This window comes from Nerophis ophidion, linkage group LG13 (genome assembly GCF_033978795.1).
Source record: "Nerophis ophidion isolate RoL-2023_Sa linkage group LG13, RoL_Noph_v1.0, whole genome shotgun sequence".
Lineage (NCBI taxonomy): Eukaryota > Metazoa > Chordata > Actinopteri > Syngnathiformes > Syngnathidae > Nerophis > Nerophis ophidion.
Genome location: NC_084623.1, coordinates 59,764,316 through 59,791,440, shown reverse-complemented (window position 1 = coordinate 59,791,440; position 27,125 = coordinate 59,764,316). Strand labels below are relative to the sequence as shown.

The 27,125-nt window shown below is 40.1% G+C and overlaps 1 protein-coding gene across 1 annotated transcript; it reads right to left on the bottom strand.

Annotated features, from left to right (window-relative positions):
- Positions 1-1,647: 1,647 nt before the first annotated feature.
- Positions 1,648-27,125, bottom strand: LOC133564814 (dehydrogenase/reductase SDR family member 13-like). Its single transcript, XM_061919320.1, has 5 exons — positions 26,861-27,125; positions 25,009-25,127; positions 17,861-17,984; positions 14,087-14,413; positions 1,648-1,953 (listed from the first exon to the last, which is right to left on the bottom strand). The coding sequence occupies exons 1-5, from the start codon at positions 26,988-26,990 to the stop codon at positions 1,694-1,696; spliced, it is 960 nt and encodes a 319-aa protein (XP_061775304.1). The 5' UTR covers positions 26,991-27,125; the 3' UTR covers positions 1,648-1,693.

Here is a 27,125-nt window from a genome sequence, read left to right as displayed (position 1 = left end):
GGCTTCATATAAGCTACCATTTATTTTGTTTCCCGAGCATTCTGTTCCTTAATTATTGTGAATAAAACAATCTTCAATATCGCTGCTGGATCAGCTTGAATTAGTGGAGGAAAAGCGGGAAAAGGAAGAATACGTGACAAGGAAGGCTGTGTAAAAGGTGTGAGTCGGACAAGATGCCCGCGCCCCAAGTGGAACAAACATTTGAAACAAAGGGGTTATAGGAACAATCACTTTCAGTGTTTTATGTCACTACAAGAGGTTTTCTGCGTGTTTGCTGTTGTGAAAAATCAACTCAGGCCTACAAAACCCATAGCAGTATTTTCACAGTCTGCTTTATTGTTATTAATTAAATCATTCTAGTGGTATAACAACATTAATAACAATAATCTGATAGCTCAGTTACATCTCATTTTATCACCTATTCTGTGTTAGATGTGTCTTATTTGTGAAACCGTTCTCAAACAATTGCAATAAAACTATTCTCTACGCTGCTGATCCGCTTGAGATGGTTTCCTGTGGACGGGACTCTCACTGCTGTCTTGGAGCCACTATGGATTGAACTTTCACAGTATCATGTTAGACCCGCTCGACATCCATTGCTTTCGGTCCCCTAGAGGGGGGGGGGGTTGCCCACATCTGAGGTCCTCTCCAAGGTTTCTCATAGTCAGCATTGTCACTGGCGTCCCACTGGATGTGAATTCTCCCTGCCCACTGGGTGTGAGTTTTCCTTGCCCTTTTGTGGGTTCTTCCGAGGATGTTGTAGTCGTAATGATTTGTGCAGTCCTTTGAGACATTTGTGATTTGGGGCTATATAAATAAACATTGATTGATTGATTGATTCTGGTAAACGTTATGGAATAAAGTCAACTCAGTGGTCTAGTGGTTAGAGTGTCCGCCCTGAGATCAGTAGGTTGTTAGTTCAAACCCCGGCCGAGTCATACCAAAGACTAAAAATGGGAGCCATGACCTCCCTGCTTGGCTCTCAGCATCAAGGCTTGGAATTGGGGGTTAAATCACCAAAAAATGATTCCCGGGCGCGGCACTGCTGCTGCTCACTGCTCCCCTCACCTCCCAGGGGGTGAACAAGGGTGATGGGTCAAATGCAAAGGACACATTTTTCCCCACACCTAGTGTGTGTGTGTGTGTGTGTGTGTGTGTGTGTGTGTGTGTGTGTGTGTGTGTGTGTGTGTGTGTGTGTGTGTGTGTGTGTGTGTGTGTGTGTGTGACAATCATTGCTACTTTAATTATTTTTAATTGTTATATTTCACAGCCAAATAAAGCATTCGATGGTTGGATTACTTTCAAATGACAACAACTGGCTTTAGTCCGGTTTGAGTCAGTTAGTATAAAAAATGTTTCACAAAATCGAACCCTTTTGAGTATTCTGGGGGGAAAAGTGTTTTTTCAGGTACATTTTTGCTGTCTTTTTGGCCGTAACTTTAGTCCTGTTAGTCCAAATGATGTGTAAAAGATCCAAATAAAAATAAAACAACTTCAGGAAGCCAGTTGTTTCTTTTGAAGGGAGTTGACAACCTTGTGAGGTCCTGTCAATAACACAAATAAAATGTTTTTGACTAAAGGTAGTTGAATGAAAAGATGGTGTGATGGACATAATGTCTGTCATTAAATAAGCTTGAAAGAAGGAAGGAAGGAGAACATCTTTATTCCATCTCGCAGGTCAGCCAAGAGTCTTTCATGCCAGAGCGCACATTTTCTCGCTGATCTCCCACAGTTTCTTGGCCGCCCCGTCGTCTTTGGCCTTGGCGAAGACTTCCCGCACCGTGCAGTTGGAGAAGTAGCGCCCACTGAGAGGTTCGATTCCCTCCTGCAGAGCACAGTGGAGAGTGGTCTGGGAGCCCTGCACCGTGTTTTTGAAGAAGAAGACCGTCACCGGCCTCAACAGAATCTGCAGGACGCTGCTGACGTTCCTGGCTAAGTCCGAGTTGATCGCTCCTGCAGGGGAAACAACACAAACCTCAATGTATATGTATATATATATATATATATATATATATGTATATATATATATATATATATATATATATATATACAGTATATATATATATATATATATATATATATATATATATGTATATGTATATGTATGTATATCTGGATGTATGTATGTATATCTATATGTATACGTGTATATATGTATATACATATCTAGATGTATGTATGTATGTATGTATGTACATATCTATATGTATGTATGTACATATCTATATGTATGTATGTACATATCTATATGTGTACGTGTATGTATGTACATATCTATACGTGTATGTATGTACATATGTATGTAGATCTAGATATATGTATGTACATATCCATATGTATACGTGTATGTATGTACATATGTATGTATATACGTGTGTGTATGTATGTATGTACATATCTATATGTATATGTGTATGTATGTACATATATATATGTATATATGTACATATGTATGTATATACTGTACGTGAATGTATATACATATCTATATGTATACGTGTATGTATTTATATATATATATTTATATATATATATATGTGTGTACACGTGTATATATGGATATGTATGTACAGTAAATTTGTTTGTACAGGTATACGTGTATGTATGTATATATGTATGTGTTTATGTATATGTAAATGTATGTGTATATATATGTGTATATGTATGTATATATGTATATGCATGTATATGTACAGGTATGTGTTTATGTATGTATTTATGTATGTGTATGTATGTATGTATGTTTATGTATATGTAAATGTATGAGTATATATATATATATACTCATACATATATATATATATACGTATGTGTATATGTATGTATATAAGTATATGTATGTGTATATATATATATAAATATGTATGTATGTATGTATATAAGTATATGTATGTGTATGTACCTATGTATGTGTGTATATATATATATATATATATATATATATATATATATATATATACACACACACACATATATATATATACTGTATATATATGTATACAGGTATGTGTATATGTATGTATAGATGTATATGTATGTATATAAGTATTTGTATGTGTATGTATATATGTATGTGTATATGTGTGTGTGTATATAAATATATATATATATATATATATATATATATATATATACAGTATATATAAGTGTGTGTATATATGTATATATATATAAATATATATATATATATATATATATATATATATATATATATATACATGCATATTTGTACGAGCTATCATAAAGTATTTAAGCTTGCGTTGTTGGCATTAGCTAATATGCTAACACCTTCACAAGTGACTGTGTTAGCATTATTAACTCACAGTCTTTTTGTATTGTTTCACTTTCACAAATTCCTCAGTAAATTCACCAAAGTTTCAGCGTGGAATTATTGAGTCTAGTTTAGCCGAATAGTGAGCTAGCTTGCGCAGCTAGCGGGTCCATGACCATGACTTCTGTTTTGCTTGATCATCCGTTTTACTGCCCTGTTACAGACAGTATCTGGAAACAATTAAGGTATGTTAATAAATAACTGTGTAGATAAATCATTTGACAACATATCTGTGACTTATATTCTGCGGCGACTAATAAACTACTTCCCTTCTAAAATGTAGTGGGTGTGGCTTATATGCCACTGCCTCTGGAGTCTGGAATATTCAACTATTTGAGGGTGTCGCAGAATTAACATTTCACATGTCAAAGGTGATAATTAGGGACTGAACCCACACCAGTAGTGGATGTATGTTACCTATGGAGGCTATGTTGGACTGAACCCACACCAGTAGTGGATGTATGTTACTGACGGAGGCTATGTTGGACTGAACCCACACCAGTAGTGGATGTATGTTACTAATGGAGGCTATGTTGGACTGAACCCACACCAGTAGTGGATGTATGTTACTGACGGAGGCTATGTTGGACTGAACCCACACCAGTAGTGGATGTATGTTACTGACGGAGGCTATGTTGGACTGAACCCACACCAGTAGTGGATGTATGTTACTGACGGAGGCTATGTTGGACTGAACCCACACCAGTAGTGGATGTATGTTACTGACGGAGGCTATGTTGGACTGAACCCACACCAGTAGTGGATGTATGTTACTGACGGAGGCTATGTTGGACTGAACCCACACCAGTAGTGTATGTATGTTACTGACGGAGGCTATGTTGGACTGAACCCACACCAGTAGTGGATGTATGTTACTGACGGAGGCTATGTTGGACTGAACCCACACCAGTAGTGGATATATGTTACTGACGGAGGCTATGTTGGACTGAACCCACACCAGTAGTGGATGTATGTTACTGATGGAGGCTATGTTGGACTGAACCCACACCAGTAGTGGATGTATGTTACTGATGGAGGCTATGTTGGACTGAACCCACACCAGTAGTGGATGTATGTTACTGATGGAGGCTATGTTGGACTGAACCCACACCAGTAGTGGATGTATGTTACTGATGGAGGCTATGTTGGACTGAACCCACACCAGTAGTGGATGTATGTTACTGATGGAGGCTATGTTGGACTGAACCCACACCAGTAGTGGATGTATGTTACTGATGGAGGCTATGTTGGACTGAACCCACACCAGTAGTGGATGTATGTTACTGATGGAGGCTATGTTGGACTGAACCCACACCAGTAGTGGATGTATGTTACTGATGGAGGCTATGTTGGACTGAACCCACACCAGTAGTGGATGTATGTTACTGATGGAGGCTATGTTGGACTGAACCCACACCAGTAGTGGATGTATGTTACTGATGGAGGCTATGTTGGACTGAACCCACACCAGTAGTGGATGTATGTTACTGATGGAGGCTATGTTGGACTGAACCCACACCAGTAGTGGATGTATGTTACTGATGGAGGCTATGTTGGACTGAACCCACACCAGTAGTGGATGTATGTTACTGATGGAGGCTATGTTGGACTAAACCCACACCAGTAGTGGATGTATGTTACTGATGGAGGCTATGTTGGACTGAACCCACACCAGTAGTGGATGTATGTTACTGATGGAGGCTATGTTGGACTGAACCCACACCAGTAGTGGATGTATGTTACTGATGGAGGCTATGTTGGACTGAACCCACACCAGTAGTGGATGTATGTTACTGATGGAGGCTATGTTGGACTGAACCCACACCAGTAGTGGATGTATGTTACTGATGGAGGCTATGTTGGACTGAACCCACACCAGTAGTGGATATATGTTACTGACGGAGGCTATGTTGGACTGAACCCACACCAGTAGTGGATGTATGTTACTGACGGAGGCTATGTTGGACTGAACCCACACCAGTAGTGGATGTATGTTACTGATGGAGGCTATGTTGGACTGAACCCACACCAGTAGTGGATGTATGTTACTGACGGAGGCTATGTTGGACTGAACCCACACCAGTAGTGGATGTATGTTACTGATGGAGGCTATGTTGGACTGAACCCACACCAGTAGTGGATGTATGTTACTGATGGAGGCTATGTTGGACTGAACCCACACCAGTAGTGGATGTATGTTACTGATGGAGGCTATGTTGGACTGAACCCACACCAGTAGTGGATGTATGTTACTGATGGAGGCTATGTTGGACTGAACCCACACCAGTAGTGGATGTATGTTACTGATGGAGGCTATGTTGGACTGAACCCACACCAGTAGTGGATGTATGTTACTGATGGAGGCTATGTTGGACTGAACCCACACCAGTAGTGGATGTATGTTACTGATGGAGGCTATGTTGGACTGAACCCACACCAGTAGTGGATGTATGTTACTGATGGAGGCTATGTTGGACTGAACCCACACCAGTAGTGGATGTATGTTACTGATGGAGGCTATGTTGGACTGAACCCACACCAGTAGCGGATGTATGTTACTGATGGAGGCTATGTTGGACTGAACCCACACCAGTAGTGGATGTATGTTACTGATGGAGGCTATGTTGGACTGAACCCACACCAGTAGTGGATGTATGTTACTGATGGAGGTTATGTTGGACTGAACCCACACCAGTAGCGGATGTATGTTACTGATGGAGGCTATGTTGGACTGAACCCACACCAGTAGCGGATGTATGTTACTGATGGAGGCTATGTTGGACTGAACCCACACCAGTAGTGGATGTATGTTACTGATGGAGGCTATGTTGGACTGAACCCACACCAGTAGTGGATGTATGTTACTGATGGAGGCTATGTTGGACTGAACCCACACCAGTAGTGGATGTATGTTACTGATGGAGGCTATGTTGGACTGAACCCACACCAGTAGTGGATGTATGTTACTGATGGAGGCTATGTTGGACTGAACCCACACCAGTAGTGGATGTATGTTACTGATGGAGGCTATGTTGGACTGAACCCACCCCAGTAGTGGATGTATGTTACTGATGGAGGCTATGTTGGACTGAACCCACACCAGTAGTGGATGTATGTTACTGATGGAGGCTATGTTGGACTGAACCCACACCAGTAGTGGATGTATGTTACTGATGGAGGCTATGTTGGACTGAACCCACACCAGTAGTGGATGTATGTTACTGATGGAGGCTATGTTGGACTGAACCCACACCAGTAGTGGATGTATGTTACTGATGGAGGCTATGTTGGACTGAACCCACACCAGTAGTGGATGTATGTTACTGATGGAAGCTATGTTGGACTGAACCCACACCAGTAGTGGATGTATGTTACTGATGGAGGCTATGTTGGACTGAACCCACACCAGTAGTGGGTGTATGTTACTGATGGAGGCTATGTTGGACTGAACCCACACCAGTAGTGGATGTATGTTACTGATGGAAGCTATGTTGGACTGAACCCACACCAGTAGTGGATGTATGTTACTGATGGAGGCTATGTTGGACTGAACCCACACCAGTAGTGGATGTATGTTACTGATGGAGGCTATGTTGGACTGAACCCACACCAGTAGTGGATGTATGTTACTGATGGAGGCTATGTTGGACTGAACCCACACCAGTAGTGGATGTATGTTACTGATGGAAGCTATGTTGGACTGAACCCACACCAGTAGTGGATGTATGTTACTGATGGAGGCTATGTTGGACTGAACCCACACCAGTAGCGGATGTATGTTACTGATGGAGGCTATGTTGGACTGAACCCACACCAGTAGCGGATGTATGTTACTGATGGAGGCTATGTTGGACTGAACCCACACCAGTAGTGGATGTATGTTACTGATGGAGGCTATGTTGGACTGAACCCACACCAGTAGCGGATGTATGTTACTGATGGAGGCTATGTTGGACTGAACCCACACCAGTAGCGGATGTATGTTACTGATGGAGGCTATGTTGGACTGAACCCACACCAGTAGTGGATGTATGTTACTGATGGAGGCTATGTTGGACTGAACCCACACCAGTAGTGGATGTATGTTACTGATGGAGAAAAAAGGTGACTTAAGTTCAGCTGACATTCCAGAAGAGGATAAGATCTGATGCTCAACCCTTCAAGGCTTCCTTATCTGAGCTGCTTTTGTGGCTGGACTTCAACACGCAACCTCAGTCCTCATGACTTGCTCCACCACCAGTCATGCATTAATTAGTGTAATTACTGAGAAGTTGTGACCAGATTCCGGATAAGTGGTTGAAGATGGATGGATGGATAACTAGTAGTGATTGGTAGAAATAGTTAGTAGCAATACTGGTAGTAGTAGTAGTAGTTAGTAGTGATTAGTAATAGTAGTTAGTAGTGACTGTTAGTGGTAGTTAGTAGTGATTAGTAGTAGTAGTTGGTAGTGATTAGTAGTAGTAGTTGGTAGTGATTAGTAGTAGTAGTTGGTAGTGATTAGTAGTAGTATTCAGTCTGTTCCAGAATTGTGTGCTCCCTTCCAACAATAATTTTTTTTTAAATCCCAGATTTCCCAAAATTCCCAGTTTTTAGGGACATTTTCCCCATTCCAAATGAATGATTTTTTTTTTCCAAGTTGCACAATTCCCACATTTTTCAAGCTATTCAAAGCATTCCAACATCAACACATTCCACTCATCCTGGACATTACAACTAACATTTTTACAAGTTCAAAAAACTTCCAGGAATTCCAAGAATCCCGGTTGTTTTCAAACCCTTTTTCCACCGACGACTCCGTCCACATTTTTCAACCCACTTCAACCTTTGCACCGTCAAAACATTCCTCTTAATCAGGACCAAACAAAAAGTTGTTTTTGAACCAGAAAAATTCCCAGTTTTCCCGAAATTCCGTAATACCATTTCTCAATGAAAAGTGTTCCCACTTCAACATTTCTCGACCGATTTGACAAATTCCAACACCAACCATTTCATCTCATTCAGAGCATTTTCCAAAAATTCCATGAAATTTCCAAATTTCCATGAACTTCCTATTGAAACGAATGGAACATTTTCAAAGTTCCACAACTCCCACATTTTTTATTTGATTCAAACGGTTCCAACTTCTAAATATTCGGCCTGTTCAGGAATTGTGTGTTCTACTTCAACAATTGTAAGAATAATTCCCAGATTTCCTAGAATTCCCAGTTTTCAGGGACATTTTCCCCATTCAAAATGAATGATCCATTTTTTCCAACTTCCACAATTCCCACATTCTTCAAGTGATTCAAAGCATTCCACCTTCAACACATTCAACTCATCCTGGAAATTTAAACAACCATTTTTCCACGTTCAAAGAATTTCCAGGAGTTCCTGTTTTTTGTAACCTACTTTCCAACCTTTTTCAGTGCGATGACTCCTTTCACATTTTTCATCCCATTTGAAGCGTTCCACTGTCTAAACATTCCTGTCAGTCAGGACAAAAAACTACTTGGTTTAAGAACTGCAAAAATTCCCAAATTTCCCAAAAATCCATAATACTATTTTTCAATTAAAAACTGTTACTACTTCAACATTTCTTGACCCATTTCAACAATTCCAACACCAACCAATTCAGGACATTCATGCTCCTAATCATTTTTTAAAAATCCTGCTTTTCCCCAAATTTCCAGGAAATTACCATTGAAATGAATGTGACATTTTCCAAGTTGCACAATTGCCACATTTTTGAGGCTATTCAAAGCATTCCAACATCAACACATTCCACTCATCCTGGACATTACAACTAACACTTTCACAAGTTTAAAAAACTTCCAGGAATTCCAAGAATCCCCGTTGTTTTCCAACCCTTCTTCCACCGACGACTCCTTCCACATTTTTCAACCCACTTTAACCATTAATCCGTCAAAACATTCCTCTTATTCAGGACCAAAAAAAAAGTTGTTTTTGAACCAGAAAAATTCCCGGGTTTTCCAGAAATTCCGTAATACCATTTCTCAATGAAAAGTGTTCCCACTTCAACATTTCTCGACCGATTTGACAAATTCCAACACCAACCATTTCAACTCATTCAGAGCATTTTCCAAAAATTCCATGAAATTTCCAAATTTCCTTGAAATTCCTATTGAAAAGAATGGAAGATTTTCAAAGTTCCACAACTCCCACATTTTTTATTTGATTCAAACGGTTCCAACTTCAAAATATTCGGCCTGTTCAGGAATTGTGTGTTCTACTTCAACAATTGTAAAAACAATTCCCATATTTCCTAGAATTCCCAGTTTTCAGGGACATTTTCCCCATTCAAAATGAATGATCCATTTTTTCCAACTTCCACAATTCCCACATTCTTCAAGTGATTCAAAACATTCCACCTTCAAGACATTCAACTCATCCTGGAAATTCAAACAAACATTTTTCCACGTTCAAAGAATTTCCAGGAGTTCCTGTTTTTTGTAACCTACTTTCCAACGTTTCAGTGCGATGACTCCTTTCACATTTTTCATCCCATTTGAAGCGTTCCACTGTCTAAACATTCCTGTTAGTCAGGACAAAAAACTACTTGGTTTAAGAACTGCAAAAATTCCCAAATTTCCCAAAAGTCCATAATACTATTTTTCAATTAAAAACTGTTACTACTTCAACATTTCTTGACCCATTTCAACAATTCCAACACCAACCAATTCAGGACATTCATGCTCCTAATCATTTTTTTTAAATCCTGCTTTTCCCCAAATACCCAAATTTCCAGGAAATTACCATTGAAATGAATGGGACATTTTCCAAGTTGCACAATTCCAACATTTTTCAAGCTATTCAAATCATTCCAACATCAACACATTCCACTCATCCTGGACTTTCCAACTAACACTTTCACAACTTCATAACATAATTCCGGTTTTCTTGGAAATTCAAACTCTTCAACATTGAAACCATTCCAACATTCAAACTATTCTTACAGTCGTTCTACATTCAAATTATTTGGCATTTTCCCCAAAAAATTCACGCTTTTTGCGCAATTTCCAGATTTCCATGAAATTTCCATAATATTTCACGGAAAATCCCATTGAAATAAATGGGACATTTCCCAAGTTGCACAATTCCCACATTTTTCAAGCTATTCAAAGCATTCCAACATCAACACATTCCACTCATCCTGGACATTACAACTAACACTTTTACAAGTTTAAAAAATTCCAGAAATTCCAAGAATCCCCGTTGTTTTCCAACCCTTCTTCCACCGACGACTCCTTCCACATTTTTCAACCCACTTCAAGCGTTGCAGCGTCAAAACATTCCTCTTAATCAGGACCAAAAAAAAAGTTGTTTTTGAACCAGAAAAATTCCCAGTTTTCCCTAAATTCCGTAATACCATTTCTCAATGAAAAGTGTTCCCACTTCAACATTTCTCGACCGTGTTGACAAATTCCAACACCAACCATTTCAACTCATTCAGAGCATTTTCCAAAAATTCCATGAAATTTCCAAATTTCCATGAACTTCCTATTGAAACGAATGGAACATTTTCAAAGTTCCACAACTCCCACATTTTTTATTTGATTCAAACGGTTCCAACTTCAAATATTCAGCCTGTTCAGGAATTGTGTGTTCTACTTCAACAATTGTAAAAACAATTCCCATATTTCCTAGAATTCCCAGTTTTCAGGGACATTTTCCCCATTCAAAATGAATGATCCATTTTTTCCAACTTCCACAATTCCCACATTCTTCAAGTGATTCAAAACATTCCACCTTCAACACATTCAACTCATCCTGGAAATTCAAACAACCATTTTTCCACGTTCAAAGAATTTCCAGGAGTTCCTGTTTTTGTAACCTACTTTCCAACGTTTCAGTGCGATGACTCCTTTCACATTTTTCATCCCATTTGAAGCGTTCCACTGTCTAAACATTCCTGTCAGTCAGGACAAAAAACTACTTGGTTTAAGAACTGCAAAAATTCCCAAATTTCCCAAAAATCCATAATACTATTTTTCAATTAAAAACTGTTACTATTTCAACATTTCTTGACCCATTTCAACAATTCCAACACCAACCAATTCAGGACATTCATGCTCCTAATCATTTTTTTTAAATCCTGCTTTTCCCCAAATTTCCAGGAAATTACCATTGAAATGAATGGGACATTTTCCAAGTTGCACAATTCCCACATTTTTCAAGCTATTCAAAGCATTCCAACATCAACACATTCCACTCATCCTGGACATTACAACTAACACTTTTACATGTTCAAAAAAATTCCAGGAATTCCAAGAATCCCCGTTGTTTTCCAACCCTTTTTCCACCGACGACTCCTTCCACATTTTTCAACCCACTTCGAGCGTTGCAGCGTCAAAACATTCCTCTTAATCAGGACCAAAAAAAAGTTGTTTTTGAACCAGAAAAATTCCCAGTTTTCCCGAAATTCCAGGCATTCCGTTATACCATTTCTCAATAAAAAAAAGTTACTACTTCAACATATTTCGGCTTATTTGAAAAAATCCAACACCAACCATTCAGCATTTTACATTTTACAAATAAATTCCTTAATTTCCATGAAATTTCCATTGAAGTGAATGGGAAATGTTTCAAAGCTCCACAACTCCCACAATGTTTATCTGATCCAAAGTGTTCCAACTTGAAAATATTCAGTCTGTTCAAGAATTGTGTGCTCCCTTCCAACAATTATAGAAAAAAACCTCCCGGATTTCCTAAAATTCCCAGTTTTTAGGGACATTTTCCCCATTCCAAATGAATGATCTTTTTTTTCCAAGTTGCACAAATCTCACATTTTTCAAGCTATTCAAAGCATTCCAACATCAACACATTCCACTCATCCTGGACATTACAACTAACACTTTTACAAGTTCAAAAAACTTCCAGGAATTCCAAGAATCCCCGTTGTTTTCCAACCCTTTTTCCACCGACGACTCCTTCCACATTTTTCAACCCACTTCAACCATTAATCCGTCAAAACATTCCTCTTAATCAGGACCAAAAAAAAAGTTGTTTTTGAAACATAAAAATTCCCGGTTTTCCCAAAATTCCAGGAATTCCGTAATACCATTTCTCAATAAAAAAAAAGTTACTACTTCAACATATTTCGGCTTATTTGAAAAAAATCCAACACCAACCATTCAGAATATTACATTTTACAAATAAATTCTTTAATTTCCATGAAATTTCCATTGAAGTGAATGGGAAATATTTCAAAGTTCCACAACTCCCACAATGTTTATCTGATCCAAACTGTTCCAACTTGAAAATATTCAGTCTCTTCAAGAATTGTGTGCTCCCTTCCAACTATTATAGAAAAAAAACTCCCGGATTTCCTCAAATTCCCAGTTTTTAGGGACATTTTCCCCATTCCAAATGAATGATCTTTTTTTTTTCCAACTTGCACAATTCCCACATTTTTCAAACTATTCAAAGCATTCCAACATCAACACATTCCTCTCATCCTGGACATTACAACTAACACTTTTACAAGTTCAAAAAACTTCCAGGAATTCCAAGAATCCCCGTTGTTTTCCAACCCTTTTTCCACCGACGACTCCTTCCACATTTTTCAACCCACTTCAACCTTTGCACCGTCAAAACATTCCTCTTAATCAGGACCAAAAAAAAAGTTGTTTTTGAACCAGAAAATTTCCCGGTTTTCCCGAAATTCCAGGCATTCCGTTATACCATTTCTCAATGAAAAAAAGTTACTACTTCAACATATTTCGGCTTATTTAAAAAAATCCAACACCAACCATTCAGAATATTACATTTTACAAATAAATTCCTTAATTTCCATGAAATTTCCATTGAAGTGAATGGGAAATGTTTCAAAATTCCACAACTCCCACAATGTTTATCTGATTCAAAGTGTTCCAACTTGAAAATATTCAGTCTCTTCAAGAATTGTGTGCTCCCTTCCAACTATTGTAGAAAAAAAACTCCCGGATTTCCTAAAATTCCCAGTTTTTAGGGACATTTTCCCCATTCCAAATGAATGATCTTTTTTTTCCAAGTTGCACAAATATCACATTTTTCAAGCTATTCAAAGCATTCCAACATCAACACATTCCACTCATCCTGGACATTACAACTAACACTTTTACAAGTTCAAAAAAATTCCAGGAATTCCAAGAATCCCCGTTGTTTTCCAACCCTTCTTCCACCGACGACTCCTTCCACATTTTTCAACCCACTTCAACCATTAATCCGTCAAAACATTCCTCTTAATCAGGACCAAAAAAAAAGTTGTTTTTGAAACATAAAAATTCCCAGTTTTCCCAAAATTCCAGGAATTCCGTTATACCATTTCTCAATAAAAAAAGTTACTACTTCAACATATTTCGGCTTATTTGAAAAAATCCAACACCAACCATTCAGAATTTTACATTTTACAAATAAATTCCTTAATTTCCATGAAATTTCCATTGAAGTGAATGGGAAATGTTTCAAAGTTCCACAACTCTCAGAATGTTTATCTGATCCAAACTGTTCCAACTTGAAAATATTCAGTCTGTTCAAGAATTGTGTGCTCCCTTCCAACTATTATAGAAAAAAACCTCCCGGATTTCCTAAAATTCCCAGTTTTTAGGGACATTTTCCCCATTCCAAATGAATGATCTTTTTTTTTTTCCAAATTGCACAAATCTCACATTTTCCAACCTCTCTCCCAAACATGAGGTAATCACGTCCACACTAGCTGTCATCATTTAAAGGCGGTACATATTTCTAAAGACTAGAGAGTAGTCAGTGAGTACATACCTGGATGGAGCGAGTAGCAGGTGACTTGGCTTCCTTGCAGCCTCTTGGCCAGGTGGTGAGTGAAGAGGACGTTGCAGAGTTTGCTGTCCGAGTAGACCTGCATGACCTGGGTGAAGGACGTCCCCAGACCCAGAGCTTTGTTCTTGGTCAGGCAATCAAAGTCGATTTTTCCAAAGTTGTGCCCCACGGACGACACGTTGACCACGCGACTGGGTTGGCACTCCTTCAGGCGCTCCAGCAGCAGGTTGGTGAGCAGGAAGTGTCCCAGGTGGTTGACGCCAAACATCATGCCCACACCGTCCTCTGTGCGGCCCTGCAGGTAAACACCTGGGCCGCAGAAAGCAGAGTCGTCAACGTCCCAATCATAACATCCATCGAAAAAAGTTCTTAAACATTTTGATTGATTGATTGATACTTTTATTAGTAGATTGCACAGTACAGTTCAATGTTTAATCAAAGGAGTCAAGGAAAAAACAAGAAAAAAATTAAAGCTGCAAGCACAGATGGACGGGACTGCTTTGGCTGCTGCCCCCGCGACCCAAGCCCGGATAAGCGCTAGCTAGCCGGCAGCCATCTTAACAAATATTTCACACGAGGGCGAAGCACAACTAATGTTAATATTATTCAAATATTGTGTGACTGGTGCGTTTATGCCATTTATAAAATGACATACTGGGAGCGGTCGGACAAAAAAAAGAAAAAAACGTCCATCTCTCTGCTTGAGCGCATCTTAGAAATGTTTTTCAGCACAGCGGTTCTTTGAAGGCTAATAAAATCAAAACCGGGCCATTCATTGTCTTTACCGTAGCATAAAAAGTGCAGATGGCCTTAAAAGGCCACAACAGTCAGGCACCATATGTAAGTACCTAAAATAAAGAATGTCGGATGTTTTTTTTTTACGATATGCAGGCAAAGCACAACTTTAAAACTACGGCACCTGGCAGCCATCTTGGTATAGACCATCACAGCCCCTCCTCCACCAATGTTGGTGCGTGCGCAACAGCAGCAGACGGTAGGGGAAAAAACGGGGAAAAAAAACGTCTCCCTCACAGTGGCCATCTTTGAAATGGTTTTCAGCACAACGGTTCTTTGAAGGCTGATAAAATCAAAACCGTTGCAGTAATTAAAACTATTTCTTCAACTTGTAATCAGAAGGGTTCAATCTCTCTTCTCTTGCTTCTTTGAAGCCGAAACAACAAATGGCCTCAGAGGAGATCATGTTAGAAAAAAAGCGAATTTTTTTTTAGGCAACTTTTGTATTAAAGGGGGAATTGCAAACTTCCTGTTGATTTTACCTGGGAGGTAAGCATATATGAAATATAGGTCTAACTGAGACCTACCTAGTGGTTTTTGTTTCATGTTTCTACGACATTCCTACTGGAAGTTACAGACAGTTTTGTCTGTGTTTTCTTCCTAGGGGGCGCTAGAGCTCAATTTTGAGTTTTGGTTTTTTGATTAGATCACAATTTTCGCCAGTCCTGATGTGTGTGTCAAATTTGGTGAGTTTTGAAGCAGGTTAAGGAGGTCAAATTACAGCTCAAAGAGGCGGCGGAATAATAATAAAGAATAATAATAATAAAACCTTAGAAATTTAATAGGGTCCTCCAATGAGAAAAGTTTGGTAATAAAAAAAGTTTGATTCTATTCCCAGTGACAAAATGTGCTTGCTTTTAGTAGAAAGCTTTTCAAAAACATTATATACATATACCTGGGTTGTCCTCATACCAATATTTTGGTACTGGTACTAATATGTATTTCGATACTTTTCCAAATAAAGGTGACCACAAAAAAAGGTCATTATTGTCCTTATTGTAAGAAAAAATGTTAGTGTACATGAAACATATGTTTATTATTGTTATTTAGTCCTTTTAAATAAAATGTTGAACATACTAGACAACTTGTCTTTTAGTAGTAAGTAAACAAACAAAGACTCCTAATTAGTCTGCAGTAACATATTGTGTCATTTATACACCTATTATTTTATACACATCATGAGGGACAAACTGTACCAAATAATTATTAATCCACTTGTTCATTTACTGTTAATATCTGCTTATTTTCTGTTTAACATGTTCTATCAACACTTTTGTTCAAATGTAATAATCACTTATTCTTCTCCTTTGATACTTGACATTAGTTTTGGATGATACCACACATTTAGGTATGGATCCGATACCAAGTAGTTACAGGATCATACAATAAAATATGTTACCTAATAAACCAATAATAATATGGTTAAAAAATACTGATGTGAAGGGTAGGTGTCGCCCTGTTTTCTGTTTAACATGTTCTATCTACACTTCTGTTCAAATGTAATAATCACTTAGTCTTCTCTTCTTTGATACTTGACATTAGTTTTGGATGATACCACACATATAGGTATCGATCCAATACCAAGTAGGTACAGGATCATACATTGGTCATATTCAAAGTCCTCATGTGTCCAGGGACGTATTTACTTATTTAGAAAGGAAAAAAAGATTTTGTAATGATGAAAAATATCGATGTAATCATAGTAGTATCGACTAGATACGCTGTAGTACTTGCTATCATTACAGTGGATGTCAGGTGTGGATCCACCCACGGCATTTGTTTACATTGGACCCCGGTGAGCGTCCTCCAGTGATAACACTACTTGGAAGAAACTTAGTTTATTTGTCGCCATGGAGGCCAGGATTAGTTATTTAGAGTAGCTAAAACACTGCGGATGGATGTTAGCCGCATGTGTTAAAGCAGCTCTTCCTGAGGGTGTTTCAGTGTTAGAACTTCACTTTTATCTTGACTTTTTACACCAAAATGCGTCCATTCTCCCTTTTCTGTCTACACACTGTGTCTGCTTGGAAGTACTCTGTGTGTGTGCGCTGCCATACATGCTCCTCTGCTCCTAAAACCAGCATGTTCACCACGTGATGACACGCTGTCATGCTCGTTAAAAAAAAAAAAAAAAAAAAACGGTACTTTTCAAACAGAGTATAGTCCCGTTTTTGATTGATTAGTACCGTGATGCTATACTGGAACTACCCTGGTAGATATTAACACAAAACATTGGCAGCTTGATCAAATAAAGGATTTTCCATTCAAATATTTTAGTTTGAAAACCGTCGTAAATTCTGCTGACCATGCAACCATTTTATAGTCAAATAATCGTAATATAATAGAAATTATGTGCAGACTCCGATCCAAGATGTCTGTAGTGAACAACAAGTGTCTCATTCAGACTGAACAACATGTCAGCATTTTATTGATCAAACCACACGAGTGGTTCATGTGCACGACGCTAAGCCTTCTGGGTAATGTACTGTAGTACACAAACATGTACACGTTGTGATATTTGGCTGAAATAGCACAACTTTCACATGCCACTTTCAGAAAAAGTTGTCACAAAAACAAAACCAAAGAAAGGAAAAGTTTTATTCTATTTTTAGGGACGGCGTGGCGCAGTGGGAAAGTGGCCGTGCGCAACCCGAGGGTCACTGGTTCAAATCCCACCTGGAACCAACCTCGTCATGTCCGTTGTGTCCTGAGCAAGACACTTCACCCTTGCTCCTGATGGTTAGCGCCTTGCATGGCAGCTCCCTCCATCAGTGTGTGAATGTGTGTGTGAATGGGTAAATGTGGAAGTAGTGTCAAAGCGCTTTGAGTACCTTGAAGGTAGAAAAGCGCTATACAAGTACAACCCATTTACCATTTATTTTTCTGTTCTCTGTCAGTTTCTGCACGAAACAAAGTTTTTATCCTGGGGTATTTTTAAAAGGTAGTAAATGTTGATGTTACCTGCGTTATTGATGAGGATGTCAAGTCTGGCCTCGTCTCTCAGGAAGGTTTCAGCAAAGCTGCGGACAGACTTGAGACTTCCCAAGTCCAACTGCATGAAGACCACCTGACTGCTGCCACTCTCCTGTCAACCAACACGTCACTTCAGCTTGATACATACATACACACACATATACATGACATGATGACAATAACAACAACAAATGTATGCTAGTCCGGTTACTTTTAGACCTCCACCCCAGATCACACCTCAATCCAACCCACTTCTCCAAAGTGGGCTGGCTCAGGGTGGAGGACAGAGTAAAACAACTTGCACTGAGCCTAGTCTATAAAATCCGCTACACCTCCCTGATACCGAAGTACATGTCAAACTACTTCCTTAACGTAAATGACCGCCATAACCACAACACCAGGGGGAGCTCCACAAACCACGTTAAACCCAGATTCCCATCTAACAAAGGTCTTAACTCATTCTCTTTCTACGCCACATCAATGTGGAATGCACTCCCAACAGGTATAAAAGTAAGTGCATCTCTATATTCCTTCAAAAGCGCTCTAAAACAACACCTCCAGGCAACTTCAACACTTTACTAATACCCTCCTCCATTCACATCCCATCTCCCCGGATTATAAACAACTCAAATGTACTTCTAATGTATATACTTGTTCTTATGCTATGTGAACTCACTATGTTCTCTGCTGGCTGTACATATCCTACTAAGTCACACCTACACTGTTTCAATGTCCACATTTCTCTGTTGATGCAATTGTTGATGACTGAAGTACTGATATCAACCAAAGCTCCTCATCCCACCCCCCGGGTTGTAAATAATGTAAATAATTCAATGTATATACTATGATGATTAACTTGTGTGATGACTGTATTAGATCCACTGAAGAGTGGATGGTGAGATCGACAGGCGGATCGGTGCGGCGTCTTCAGTAATGCGGACGTTGTATCGATCCGTTGTGGTGAAGAAGGAGCTGAGCCGGAAGGCAAAGCTCTCAATTTACCGGTCGATCTACGTTCCCATCCTCACCTATGGTCATGAACTTTGGGTCATGACCGAAAGGATAAGATCACGGGTACAAGCGGCCCAAATGAGTTTCCAGGTCTCTCCCTTAGAGATAGGGTGAGAAGCTCTGCCATCCGGGAGGAACTCAAAGTAAAGCCGCTGCTCCTCCACATCAAGAGGAGCCAGATGAAGTGGTTCGGGCATCTGGTCAGGATGCCACCCGAACGCCTCCCTAGGGAGGTGTTTAGGGCACGTCCAGCTGGTAGGAGGCCACGGGGAAGACCCAGGACACGTTGGGAAGACTATGTCTCCCGGCTGGCCTGGGAACGCCTCGGGATCCCCCGGGAAGAGCTGGACGAAGTGGCTGGGGAGAGGGAAGTCTGGGCTTCCCTGCTTAGGCTGCTGCCCCCGCGACCCGACCTCGGATAAGCGGAAGATGATGGATGGATGGATGGATGGATGACTGTATTATGTTGATAGTATATATTTGTACCATCAATTGATGAATGTGGACCCCGACTTAAACAAGTTGAAAAACTTATTGGGGTGTTACCATTTAGTGGTCGATTGTACGGAATATGTACTGTACTGTGCAATCTACTAATAAAAATATCAATCAATCAATCAATCAATCAATGCACCAAACGCCTGCTGGATAAACTCCAGGGAAACATCAAATGTGCCCGAATGAAGGTTAAACCAAGCAAATCCCGCAGGATCTCCATCATCAAGGGCCTGCTCACCAATGAGATGGTCCACATCAACATCGAGCCAATACAAACAGTTCTAGAAAAGCCTATGAAAAGCCTTGGCCGCTGGTATAGCGCAGAACTCAAAGACTCGAAGCAGGTGGACCAGCTCAGGCAGGATACAATCCATCAGATCAATAACACCGCCCTCCCTGGGAAGCTGAAGCTGTGGTGTTTTCAGTTTGGTCTGCTGCCCCGTCTCATGTGGTCAATTTCCATCTAGGAGATCGCTCTGTTTCATGCCAATCGGCTGGAGAGGCTGGTGGATGCACAAGTGAGGAAATGGCTTGGACTGTCCAGACCTCTTAGCAGCTTAGACCTGTATGGCAGCAGAGACCTCTCCCTACCGCTCTCAAGCAAGATGGAGGAGTACAAATGTGCCAAACCAAGGCCGGAAATGGAATCCTGGGATCCATTCGTCAGAGGTGCTGCTCCAACCCTAGCGGCAGGGAGGAAATGGAATCGCATTGGCAAAGACTGCCCTCAGACACCAGGACATAGTGGGGCATGTCCAGTATGGCAGAGGGGGTCTTGGTTTGGAAGCAACAACACCCACGTGGCAAAAGGCAACTGCAACCGAACGGCGGCACATGGTGGCGGAGGAATCGCACCACCAGGAGGAAGCAGCCAGGTGTGCCAAAGCAGTCTCCCAAGCCCAGCAGGGCCTCTGGATGAGGTGGGAGGGCGTGGAGAGGAGAACAACCACGTGGAACGAAATATGGAGCATGGAGTCGAGCAGACTAAGTTTCATCATGAGAGCCACATATCATGTCCTGCCCTCACCAACCAACCTACATCTCTGGTATGGAGAGGACCCAGCCTGTCTCCGGTCTACAGGCCCAGCATCCCTCAAACACATCTTGGTAGCTTGCAAGACCAGTCCGACTCAATGGAGATAGACCTGGCGCCACAACCAGGTGCTGAAGTGCTTGGCTGCCGAACTTGAGAATAAGAGAGTAGTCACCAATGCCATGCCTCTAAATGCTCAGACTACCTTCTCACGCAATACAACTTTCATCCGGGAAGGAGAGAAACGGCGGACCAGGCCATCGCCTCCAGACTGAGGCACACTGAACGCAGGCCGAGATTGTGAAATGCGGGTAGACCTCAGCCAGAGGCTTATCTTCCCACTCGGAATTGCAGCAACCAGCCTGCATCCAGACCTGGTCCTCTGGTCAATGTCCTGCCGCCGTGTCTTCATCCTTGAGCTAACGGTCACCAATGCCATGCCTCTAGATCAGGGGTAGGGAACCTATGGCTTTAGAGCCAGATGTGGCTCTTTTGATGACTGCATCTGGCTCTCAGATAAATCTGAGCTGACGTTGCTTAACACGATAAGTCATGAATAATTCCACTTGTAATCACAGTGTTAAAAATAACGTTCAAAATATAAAACATTCTCATGCATTTTTAATCCATGCATCCGTTTTTCCACCGCACCTGTTCAAGAAGTTGCGTTAATGCTAAGAAGTTATTTATTTCTTAATGGTTAGTGTGGGGTTTGCCCTCCTGGGGGTTCTTCAGACCACCGACATGAGAGCCTGTTTCAGGGTTACAATATTGTTTTATTTTTTAATAAGTCTATCAGTTGCTTTCCGGCAATTGATCGTTCTCGCTCGCGCTCTGGCTCCAGCCCCAACCCCGTCTCTCCTCCTGGCTGCTGCTTATAACAGAGCGACGGGTGATTAGATAACAAGGCCCAGGTGGGCCATCTACGCACCTGTTGCTGATTTCGAGGCCGATCCTGGCAACACCCCGCTTCGCTGCAGGCCCGCAGGCCACACCCCCTCCACACTTAGCTTCAGAATAATAATGTTATTACAAAGAATAAGAGACCTATTATAATCTAGAAATGTTGATCTTACTTAAAAATGCACGCGTTTAGTTGTGTTCAGTGTTAAAAAAAAATATTATATGGCTCTTACGGAAATACATTTTAAAATATTTGGCTTCTTGGCTCTCTCAGCCATAAAGGTTCCCGACCCCTGCTCTAAATGCTCAGACTACCTTCTCACGCAATACAACTTTCATCCGGGAAGGAGAGAAACGGCGGCCCAGGCCATCGCCTCCAGACTGAGGCACACTGAAAGCAGGCCGAGATTGGGAAATGCGGGTAGAGCTCAGCCAGAGGCTTATCTTCCCACTCGGAATTGCAGCAACCAGCCTGCGTCCAGACCTGGTCCTCTGGTCAATGTCCTGCCGCCGTGTCTTCATCCTTGAGCTAACGGTCCCATGGGAGGACGCCATCGATGAAGCATTGGAACGCAAGAGGCTGCGATATGCCAACTTGGCAGCTGAAGCAGAGGCTCGGGGCTGGAATGTGAAGGTGTGGCCTGTGGAGGTGGGCTGCAGGGGCTTTGTTGCCACTTCCACCACAAAGCTCCTGAAAGAAGTAGGACTCAGAGGACATAAGTCCGTTAAAGAACTTGCCACTGCAGCAGAAGGTAGCAGCAAGTGGCTGCAGGGATGAAGCATGGCTGCCAAATAACCACGTGGTGCCACCGTGCCACACGCACCCAGGTCTGATCAGCCTGTGGTGGGCCAACCTCGGCAGAGAGTGTCTTGTGATAAATGGCCGGAACGCCCAATGACGTCGGGGAACACAACTGAAGATGTGTTGTACTGGTGGCACCACATGATTATTACCAAACTCCAACACATCAAGAGGACACCAATTACTTGTTGTGCTGAATATTTAGGGATCTTTAACAAATAGTCCTATTAAGAATTATATAATTTTAATACAATTGTTGTATTTATATATATATATATATATATATAATTAAAACGTTTTACTGTATTTAATCAGCTGTAAGATACTATTTGGAAACAAAATATGTGTTTAATAGCAAATAGATGTTACAGAGGTGGTAAATAGGAATGTTAAATACTAATAATAATGTTGGGCGTAATGGAGGAAGTATTGTTATGTGATAAGGGAGCATTGTTATTTCATGGAGGGATTATTATTATTTAATGCATGCAGTGTTGTTGCTTAATAGAGGGAGTATTGTTATGTAATGTCGGGAGTATTGTTGTATTAGTATTGTTATGTAATGTCGGGAGTATTGTTGTATTAGTATTGTTATGTAATGTAGGGTGTATTGTTGTTTTAGTATTGTTAAATAATGCGGGAGTATTGTTATATTAGTATTGTTATGTAATGTAGGGAGTTTTGTTGTATTAGTATTGTTAAATAATGCGGGAGTATTGTTATATTAGTATTGTTATGTAATGTAGGGAGTATTGTTGTATTAGTATTGTTAAATGATGCGGGGAGTATTGTTATATTAGTATTGTTAAATAATGCGGGAGTATTGTTATATTTGTATTGTTATGTAATGTAGGGAGTATTGTTGTATTAGTATTGTTAAATGATGCGGGGAGTATTGTTATATTAGTATTGTTAAATAATGCGGTAGTATTGTTATATTAGTATTGTTATGTAATGTCGGGAGTATTGTTGTATTAGTATTGTTATGTAATGTAGGGAGTATTGTTGTTTTAGTATTGTTAAATAATGCGGGAGTATTGTTATATTAGTATTGTTATGTAATGTAGGGAGTTTTGTTGTATTAGTATTGTTAAATAATGCGGGAGTATTGTTATATTAGTATTGTTAAATAATGCGGGAGTATTGTTGTATTAGTATTATGTAATGTCGGGAGTATTGTTGTATTAGTATTGTTATGTAATGTAGGGAGTATTGTTGTATTAGTATTGTTAAATAATGCGGTAGTGTTATATTAGTATTGTTAAATAATGCGGTAGTATTGTTATATTAGTATTGTTATGTAATGTAGGGAGTATTGTTGTATTAGTATTGTTAAATAATGCGGTAGTATTGTTATATTAGTATTGTTATGCAATGTAGGGAGTATTGTTGTATTAGTATTGTTATGTAATGTAGGGAGTATTGTTGTATTAGTATTGTTAAATAATGCGGGGAGTATTGTTATATTAGTATTGTTATGCAATGTAGGGAGTATTGTTGTATTAGTATTGTTAATGTAGGGAGTATGGCGCATGGCGTAGTGGGTAGAGCGGCCGGCCAGAAAATTGAGGGTTGCAGGTTCGCTTCCTACTTATTGACATCCAAAAAATGGCTGCCGTTGTGTCCTTGGGCAGGACACTTCACCCTTTGCCCCCGGTGCCGCTCACACTGGTGAATGAATGATGAATGAATGATAGGTGGTGGGAGGGGCCGTAGGTGCAAACTGGCAGCCTCGCCTCCATCAGTCTACCCCAGGGCAGCTGTGGCTACTGATGTAGCTTACCACCACCATTGTGTGAATGTATGATGGCTTCCCACTTCTCTGTGAGCGCTTTGAGTGTTTAGAAAAGCGCGATATAAATCAATTTTTTTATTTTATTAGTATTGTTATGTAATGCAGGGAGTATTGTTGTATTAGTATTGTTATGTAATGCAGGGAGTATTGTTGTATTAGTATTGTTATAGTGTGACTGTCCAGCTGACTAGGATGTGAGAGAACAATTGAATGAGGGAGTTTCAGCAAATGAAAGAGTAGTTTTCAGCAGGAGAAATTAGCCAATGACGTATTTTTCCAGGTAGTGCATGTGTTGCAGTGGCCGGGGGATGCTACACTGAGTACTACAACATGACACAACACTATAATGTGTAGTACTACAACATGACACAACACTATAATGTGTAGTACTACAACATGACACAACACTATAATGTGTAGTACTACAACACTATAATGTGTAGTACTACAACATGACACAACACTATAATGTGTAGTACTACAACACTATAATGTGTAGTACTACAACACTATAATGTGTAGTACTACAACACTATAAATTGTAGTACTACAACACTATAATGTGTAGTACTACAACACTATAAATTGTAGTACTACAACACTATAATGTGTAGTACTACAACACTATAATGTGTAGTACTACAACACTATAATGTGTAGTACTACAACACTATAATGTGTAGTACTACACATTATAGTGTTGTAGTACTACACATTATAGTGTTGTAGTACTACAACACTATAATGTGTAGTACTACAACACTATACTGTGTAGTACTACAACACTATGATGTGTAGTACTACAACACTATACTGTGTAGTACTACAACACTATACTGTGTAGTACTACAACACTATAATGTGTAGTACTACAACACTATGATGTGTAGTACTACAACACTATAATGTGTAGTACTACAACACTATGATGTGTAGTACTACAACACTATAATGTGTAGTACTACAACATGAAGTGTAAAAGGAGTGTCATGTTTACATTAGAGGTCTTACTAACAAACCATTATTAATAATAATATTTGAACATGGATTAATAATAATATTAGAACTGTGGATGATGTAAACATGTATTTTACTTTCTTGACGTCTTGAAGTGCTTCTTCTCCCCGCTGTTGACTGCGACATGCCAGAATGACTCGAGCTCCTCTCCTGGCCAGATCGATGGCCGTCATCTTGCCGATGCCCGTGTTGCTGCCTGGGGGGAGAAGTCAGAAGTTTTGGGACAATATGGCATCAATATCATTGATCTTCTCAACTACGTTCTCAAACAACTTGTATTATTTATGTAAGTCAATGTGAGGATGATCTCAGAGGACCACTGGAAGACTAACCACTTCCTTCTTTTTTTGGTCGTCATGGTAACACATTCATCAGCTGACTAACAGCAGTGGAAGATGAAATGAAAGAATAACCCGAGGGCAGGGCCTAAACTCTCCTGACACACACACACACACACACACACACACACACACACACACACACACACACACACACACACACACATACATACATACATACATACACACAAACACACCTACACACTCATGTACACACACACACACACACACACACACACACAAACACACACTCATGTACACACACATACATACATACATACATACATACACAGACAAACACACACTCATGTACACACACATACATACATACATACATACATACACACACACACAAACACACCTACACACTCATGTACACACACACACACACACACACACACACACACACACACACACACACACATACATACACACACAAACACACTCATGTACACACACACACACACACATACATACATACACACACACAAACACACTCATGTACACACACACACATACATACATACATACATACATACATACATACACACACACACACACACATACATACATACACATGTATACACACACACAAACACACACTCATGTACACACATACATACATACATACATACATACATACATACATATATATACACACACACTCATGTACACACACACACACATACATACATACATACACATATACACACACACACACAAACACACGTACACACTCATGTACATACACACACACATACATACATACATACATACACATGTACACGCACACACAAACACTCATGTACACACATACATACATACATACATACACATATACACACACATAAATACATAAATACACACACACACACATATACACACACAAACACACACTCATGTACACACATACACATACATACATACACACACACACATACATACATACATACATACACATATACACACACACACACAAACACTCATGTACACACATACATACATACATACATACACACACATACAAGTCATTCTTACCTGTCACAATCACATGCAGCCTCATGCTAACTTTTAAAAAGTGCAGAAAGACTTAAGTGGTCCTGGTTTAAGAGAGAACCCAAGTCATGCCTACCTTTAAGACTTAAGTGGTCCTGGTTTAAGAGAGAACCCAAGTCATGCCTACCTTTAAGACTTAAGTGGTCCTGGTTTAAGAGAGAACCCAAGTCATGCCTACCTTTAAGACTTAAGTGGTCCTGGTTTAAGAGAGAAGCCAAGTCATGCCTACCTTTAAGACTTAAGTGGTCCTGGTTTAAGAGAGAAGCCAAGTCATGCCTACCTTTAAGACTTAAGTGGTCCCGGTTTAAGAGAGAAGCCAAGTCATGCCTACCTTTAAGACTTAAGTGGTCCTGGTTTAAGAGAGAAGCCAAGTCATGCCTACCTTTAAGACTTAAGTGGTCCTGGTTTAAGAGAGAAGCCAAGTCATGCCTACCTTTAAGACTTAAGTGGTCCTGGTTTAAGAGAGAAGCCAAGTCATGCCTACCTTTAAGACTTAAGTGGTCCTGGTTTAAGAGAGAAGCCAAGTCATGCCTACCTGTGACAATGACAGTCTTGCCATGCAGCCTGACTCCACTGCTGCACTGCTTCCCTTTCACCACAACCTGCTGGTACCAGTACACAGCTGCTGCTACCACCCCGACTAAAATCAGCCCAGTAACAAACATTGTCAGAAAGTATTGGACAGCTCTGATATTTCCTCCCGGCTTCTTCCAGTTTCAGTGCCACAAATGGACTGAAGTGACTTGAAAGCAACACGCCCACTTCCTGCCTGGGCCGGACAAAGTCCTGCTTGTTCTGTC

Excerpts from the sequence above, each read along its gene's own strand:
- LOC133564814 (XM_061919320.1), bottom strand. The coding sequence starts at position 26,990 with ATGTTTGTTACTGGGCTGATTTTAGTCGGGGTGGTAGCAGCAGCTGTG. Across the intron at positions 25,128-26,860 it reads CAAGACTGTCATTGTCACAG|GCAGCAACACGGGCATCGGC; the intron begins GTAGGCATGACT and ends TTCTCCCCCCAG. Across the intron at positions 17,985-25,008 it reads CACTTCAAGACGTCAAGAAA|GAGAGTGGCAGCAGTCAGGT; the intron begins GTAAAATACATG and ends GTTGGTTGACAG.